The 7,264-nt window shown below is 37.4% G+C and overlaps 1 protein-coding gene across 2 annotated transcripts in view; it reads right to left on the bottom strand.

Moving 5' to 3' along the window:
• Positions 1-3,021: 3,021 nt before the first annotated feature.
• Rab8b (RAB8B, member RAS oncogene family) overlaps positions 3,022-7,264 on the bottom strand; it is a 65,012-nt gene continuing 60,769 nt past the window's right edge. For both annotated transcript variants that reach the window (XM_026779282.1, XM_005347731.2), the window contains 2 exons: positions 5,674-5,724; positions 3,022-4,897 (listed from right to left, as the gene is read on the bottom strand). In XM_026779282.1, the coding sequence (XP_026635083.1) occupies positions 4,805-4,897; positions 5,674-5,724 (144 nt within the window). In that variant the 3' untranslated portion in view covers positions 3,022-4,804. The remainder of the gene's footprint in view (positions 4,898-5,673; positions 5,725-7,264) is intronic.

Here is a 7,264-nt window from a genome sequence, read left to right as displayed (position 1 = left end):
GGGACTTCTGTGAGTCTCAAGTACTATACCAGGACAGTCGGATTTACACGGTGAGACCCTGGTCTCAGAAAAAAAATAAATAAAAAAAAAAAAAAAAAGGAAGAAAAGAAACACTGGCAGGAACGAAGGGTGTGGACAAAAGGAACTCTTATAAACTGTTGGTGGCAATGTCAACTATGGAAATTGGTGTGGAGCTTCCTCAAAGTTGAAAGTAGATCTTCCAAATGAACGGGCTATCTGAAGAACTCTACGTCAATACATCACAGAGGCTCTTGCACAGCGATGTTTATTGTAGCACTCTTTGTAGTAGCTGAGTCATTAAACCAACCTAGGTGTCTAACTATAGAGGAATGGATAAAGAAAATGTGGCATATATACACAAAGGAACTTTTTTAGCCACAGAGAGCAATGCCATTTGCAAAAAATTAATATAACTAGAGCTATTCATATTAACAGATTTAAAGCAATCTTAAATAAATATCAGATGTTTCCTTCATTTATGGGTCCTAGATTTTATAGATACATAAAACCGTGTGTGTGTGTGTGTGTGTGTGTGTGTGTGTGTGTGTATAAAACATCTGTCTAAGGGAATAATAGGAGAGGGAAGGAAAAGACGGGAAGGTGAAATGGTCAGTACAAGGAGGTAATATACTCAACCTACCTTATTTATATACTTGCATTTAAATGTCCTTATGAAACTCAGTACCATGTAAAATGAACATAGATCAATTAAAAAATACAGTTTAAAATCTCTATCTATCTATCTATCTATCTATCTATCTATCTATCTATCTATCTATCTATCTATATTCTAAAATGTACAATCCACTTAAGAATCATGGACATTTTCATTATGTAGTTTTTATTTTAGATGAACATTATTGTAAAAAAAAGTCCACTGGGAATAAAACCCATTTTTTTTTTAAAAAACACAGCTTCAGTATCAGCATAGTTAATGAAGTGGCTTCAGCAGACCAGCCACAAGACAGGTCTGTATTATCCACAGGAGCTTTCCATGGTAAGCCACTGGGGCAAAGGAAAATATGTTTAAGCACACAAGTCTATGAAAAACCTCCATAGTTCCCACGGGGGCATGATTTTCATCAGACAGTTCCCGGCGTTTTGCATTAAGGGAACTGCAGCATCAGCTGCAGACAATCAAGACAAACCCATCTGTAAGGCCATTGGAATGAACAATCAGAAGTTCACTTTTTAAAAAGGTACAAAGATGAAATATAAAGTTCTGTTAGTTCCTGGCATATGGCACACATCTCAGGACACAAAGTTAAAATCTGGAAATCCTTAAAGCAAATGCTTGCTGATTTTCTTTTCTGTACTCAGTCGTTTACTTTCTTTCTAATGAACATGGCGCTCATAAATTTTATTAGTATCTCCTGACCTGCTATGTCCTTCTGAATCAAGGGATTTCATTTTCAGACAGTCTTCTCTGCCACTGGGTGTAATGAGAAGGATAAACGAAGGTTTCTTTGTTCTGTTGAATTTTTTTTTAAGTCTAAAAAACTGAATTGAAGAAATTTTGAGATCAGTAAACCAACATAATGAAATGCGGTTTTAAAATTCTAGGCTTAGAATCTCATCTTTAAAGATTAAGATATATTTTTAAAATCATTTAAGTCATAAGCTTGAAGAGAAAGTCTGCTAATTTGTTGTTCTACTGCTCAGAGAAGATACTTCATCAGCCCTAACAGAGATTCCCAGGACTTGGAGCCTCTACAATGCAGTGGTCATTTCTCACTTGGAACAGTCCCTTGTATATTGCACAACTAAGTTCATTACCTGACAGGGCAGTAACATTTTTTTGTATGCTACTGGATATTGACATGTAGGCTTTATTTGAAACTAAGGTGTCAATTCCTCTTTTCCAAGGATGTCTTCAGTTCAAAACAGGATAAAACATACTGTCTAAATTTTGTTGAATGCTTAGAGGCTGGCTCACTTTTTTTCTTCCAGGTATTAGAATATTAGTTAGCTAAATGAGGTATAATTAAAAAAAAACAAACAGTCCTTCAAAGTAAAGAGTCTTCAGGAAATTTATAACAAAGACTGCATAAAATGTCCATGTGCAGTAAGAAGTCCTGCAGTTTCCCTGACCAGTGTGCAGGGAGAACACTTCAGCATCATCTGAAGAAAGAGGCTAAAATAGGTTCCCAGTGAAACATTGTGCAACCAACCGATTTACATGCTACTTAGTTACAGCACACTTCACTGTCTGATACCCTCAGACTCCCTTTGAAACTCTTGAGTCAAACTATTGTCAAAAAATTAGCACAATGATAATAAAGTGCAGCCACTGACCCACTAATACTGCTGCGAAATCTCTATATACCCTATCTGTAAGATCACAACAATGTGCACACGCGCGCGTGCACACACACAAAAGAGAAATCTAGATTTCTTGAGTTTCAGCAAGGAACAGACAATTATCTGTCACTAAATTCATCTACAAATAGAAAAAATAATGCACCATATGTACATCATTAAGCAAAGTTGTTGGGTTGTTTTTACCATGCAGAAAGTGAATTTACTATGGTCTGAGTTCAAATTATATACAATTTAGCAGAGCTAAATGTAAGAAAATAGCAAGGACAATTTATTTCTATATAACATAGAATATACTCCCAGTTTGCTGCTACTTCAAAGAGCACTTTTAGACTCACCTAACATTTACAGGCTCATTCAAAGAGAAGAGTTCATGGAGACTAGTTATTAACCCACAAAAGACACAAGAGTGAAGAATCAAAAGCAAAGCATTCTGGTTTGTTTGTTTTTAAAAAAAAGCTGACCACAGAACATGTCAGTTTTGGTTTGCAGACAACCCCTGAGATAGAAACCAAAGTGTTAAGACACCAAACAGTCAGAGGTAAATACTAAGAGAATTACATTCGTATATGGTGTCACAGCTCCTGCTGTTTGCAAAGTACTTTGCTATCATTGTAACTGCTTGAACTTTTTTCCCCAAAAAAGTAGTGATAAGACATTTCTAAAAAAAAAAAATATATATCGTCTTTAATTTGAATGTATTTAATTTGAAGATGTTAGACTTACAATCAATTCTCACTGAGAGAACTACTTACATCTGGACAGTAATATGTGACTTTAAGCTGATAGGTAACTAGGGAAAAAGAAGAAAAGGCTAAAGTTTGTCCACAGTAAAGTCAGCGTATCCACCAAAAATAACTCTGGTATGCTTGCAGCCACTGGAATGCTTCTGAGTCTTCCCACAGATGGGAAGGCCTGACTGGTCCAAGTACTGAAGCAGAATCCCCCATGTAACCAAATATCCATGTCCATCTCCACCTCCAGGTCTTAATGAACAGCACAAGAACAGGGGGAGTGACTGCTACCAGTTCCTTTCCCTTGTCACCTGTTTCTAGGCCCTCTATGTCAGGACACTGAAGGCTACAACAACAGCAGTGATATTATGATCTGTATTTGGCATGTAATTTAACACTAAACACCTCCTACCCCCTCTAGTGTGTTTTATCTACAAAAGAAACATCAGAACCAGCATTTGGTGAGAAGGCAGCAAAGCTTTCGGTTGGCTCTGGCCTAGACAGCCACACCACATCTCTAACTACAAACCTAAATGCAAAGGGCTGGGTCCTATACATTCAGCAATGGCTGTTTGAAAGCTGAAACCTGGATCGTATGTGCTCTAATGAAAAGATTTCTGGAGGATGTGTTAGGTCTAATAACTTTTATATATATTTTTAAACACCAAATAGAACCAAAAGTCATCCTTTTCAACATTGCTAACAACTATCTTATAGCAACATGTCTAATTTCTCTCCATATAGGTATGTTTTATGCAAACTGAAATCTAAATCTAACCTTTGTTAACTCTCTCACAGATGGGGACTATGGTTAAAAAATGGGTAAGACAAGCTAATGGGTAAAATTAAGAAAGAATATTTACATATTCTGGTGTGAAAACAAAGCCCTAATGACCATTTCTCTCCCTATGTGAAATCCCAATGCATGAAGTTCACAAACAGACACAAGAGTTCTTACATAGATTATTGGTTTTAGATTAGTAAATAATGACAAGAAGTCAGGCAGGAAAAGGGACAGCAAATACGACCCTCAGAAACAGTGAGACTACAGTGCTTTCTACACGCTGTTTCAGAGGAGCCAGTGGCAGCCAACTTAAGAATACAGCTACTCAGGGATGAGCAAAATTGATAACCACCTGAAAAGATGAAAATGATGTGGCCTCTGTGAATAGATGGGTATTTTATGAATTTTAAAAGTTAATCAGAATTTAATGATTTGTAAGAACACTGTAAATCAAAGTCCTTTAATAAATGCTACCAATAGAAGAACTTCTGGCCATATGACCCAGGCCAACCTTCCTTTAATTTTAGAGGTTGCTCTGTTTACTGTTCTGCTGTCTTTAAATATTCCCAAATATGTAAGTCTAGAACTTCATGCCACTAAAGTGCTCAGTTAGGAGTCTAAGATTATGCTGTACCACAGAAAGACTGACACTCATGTGCAAAGAAAGATAGCAGCTTCCAGGACAGGCAGTAAAACAAGGAAAAACCAGTTAGATCCTGCAAGTGTCTCCACGTAATAGCTTCCATGTTTGAAGAAAGGAGCCTGCTCTTTTGCTAGGCCATGAGGCTGGAATCCACTTGGTGTTCTGTGTTGAGAGGTCTAGAATTCCATGGTGCTCTCCGCAGCAGTCGGGCGAGGTGACTCTGAGGCTGGGTAACCTGTGCTTTCAGAGAAGCAGGGAAGGGCCCTCTAGGTATACTGCAGTCTCTCAGAAATGAAGAGTTCATCAAAGCAATGAACAACGGAAGAAACTTGTCTTCTTAGACCGGTTTTCTGTTATTTTCACTGGCCCGCCTGCTCCTGATGAATTGCTGTCATTCTGAAAAACAGGACATGAAGCTGCTAAGGAAACAAAACTTTTAGGTTTGACCCCAATCACCTACAAAGTGAAAGCACACCATGTGAGGGACACTCTAGTACACTCTCTCCCGTGCTCACTGCGAAGTTCCACCGGAGAAGGAGTTAGTTAAGTCTCAGCACGGTCTTCTTTTTTGCAAGTGGTGGATTAAGAAAAGACAAATATTCCTAGGCTAGTTAGCACTTTGGTTTTAACCATGTGTTAGGGAGGACGATCCTCTATCTAGTTTAAAGCAATTTCAGCCAAGGCCTGTTAGGTGTCAAGAATAATGATGGAAACAGGGCTAAGGCAGTAGCAAGAGGAGTTGGTAATAGAAGGGAGATACTTTTCATGAGGATCCACGGTAAAATGAACTTTAGGACGACCTAAAGATTCATATCTGACAGTTCAAATTGAAGCAAACTTGAGCAACTCCAAGATCATCATTACATAGATACAAGTATGTATTATATGAAAATTGAACTAGACAATTTTATGAAAAAAGAAATTTCTACCATTATTATTTTCACTATTCTGATAAAAATTCAATTAACTACCACTTAAGGAGCCAGAGGAAAGAGACAGCTGTGGTGCAGAAACAACCCAAAGCAATAGAAAATAGAATCATGGTGCAATCATAAGAAAGCATCGGGAACAAGTAAGTTTAATGTGAGCATATTATAATCATGCTGTCCATTCTGTTGAGTACCAAGCTGAAAGGCTGTATCATAGAAATAAAAACTATAAGTGATACAAACCATTTTTCTGTTGAGTTTTGTCATTATATCCCGTGCAAGTGTAAAAAATGCCTAAAGGTAAAATAAACAAACAACATTATTGTTAAATAATTGTATTTCAAAACAGAAATATAGATTTTTTTATTATTTATTTGTGAATATATCACTGCAGAGTTTCTAATTGAAAAAATAGTATAATTAAAATTTTAGTATATCGTTATTGGCTTTTTCAGTTATATCACATTTTCCAGTGTTGTCACATTGTCATTCCTTCATCAAATATTTTATGCATGTAATGTTTGCCACAAGTTCCTAATGTGGCACACACAGTTATAAGTAGTTTTCTCAATACACTAAGAACAGGGGAGAGGCTCCGTTTAAACCACCCTGCTCCCCTAGGGAAAGGCTTCAACCTCTGGCCCAGATGATGCTTGCCTTAGGGTTACTATTGCTGTGATCGAACACTATGACCAAAACAAGTTGGGGAGAAAAGGGTTATTCAGATCATGCTTCCACATCACAGTTCATCATCAAAGAAAATCAGGACATAAATTTAAGCACAGCAAGAACCTGGAGCTGATAAAGAGGCCATAGAAGGTGCTGCTCAATGGCTTGCTTCACATGGCTTGCTCAGCCTGCTTTCTTATAGAACCTAGAACAACCAACCCAGGGGTGGCACCACCCACAATGAGCTCAGTCCTCCTCCATCAATCACTACGAATTAAGAAAATGCCCTAAATCCTGATCTTACGGAGGCATTTTCTCAATTGAGGTCCCTTCCTCTCAGATGACTTTAACTTGACCTACAACTATCCAACACAATGTTAAAATCTGTTTAGGAAGTGCCCTAAGAACAAGTATGGGTTAAACTATAGCACTAAGAGTCCATCTCACAAAAACCTATACCTTTCCTTTCTGACCTCTTCTGAGGACATACTTAAGTATGCAGAATCGGCCATGCCTTAATACTTTGAACTGCTGGTTCCCGGTACTCACCTAAACCACATGCGCACACACGTGTGGAAATCAATTTAAAAGGAAGCTGAGAAAACCCACTTCACTCACTGGCTTCTTTAAAAACATCTGTCATCATTTTTACTTTGTTTCCACAGAGGTATGAAATTCATTCTGGGGTCAAGATTGAGGGGTGCCCCACAGGAGCTCCCCCACTTTGGAGCTTTTATCTATGCTTATGAAAATAAATCAGTGTCAATTTCCTGTTTCTCAATACTCAGTAGGCAACCTGAAAATTAGTGCTGATTGTTTCACAGAAAGCAAAAGTCCTGACAGGTACCCACTGACCACTAAGGCCACTTAAGTCTTGCTATTTTAGCCACTGTGTAAAGAAGAGAAGAATCTAAGACACTACAGCTTAGTTGGAACTGTGAGGACCATTAAGCACAGGTACTAACTCTATTACATGGGAGATAAAGATACAGATCATCTACAGTTTTCTAGAGCAGGTTTTCTTCACAAAGGGTAGAAATACTGGTGATATTTTGTTAATTTTTAAAAGCTGATCATAAAATTATAATTTTCATCTGTTCCTTGAAGACCTTAGATGAGCTTCTTTTTTTTTTTTTTTTTTTTTTTTTTTTTTTTTTTTTTTTTT

The sequence above is a fragment of the Microtus ochrogaster genome, chromosome 5 (genome assembly GCF_000317375.1).
Source record: "Microtus ochrogaster isolate Prairie Vole_2 chromosome 5, MicOch1.0, whole genome shotgun sequence".
NCBI lineage: Eukaryota > Metazoa > Chordata > Mammalia > Rodentia > Cricetidae > Microtus > Microtus ochrogaster.
This window is presented reverse-complemented; position numbering and strand designations above follow the sequence as displayed.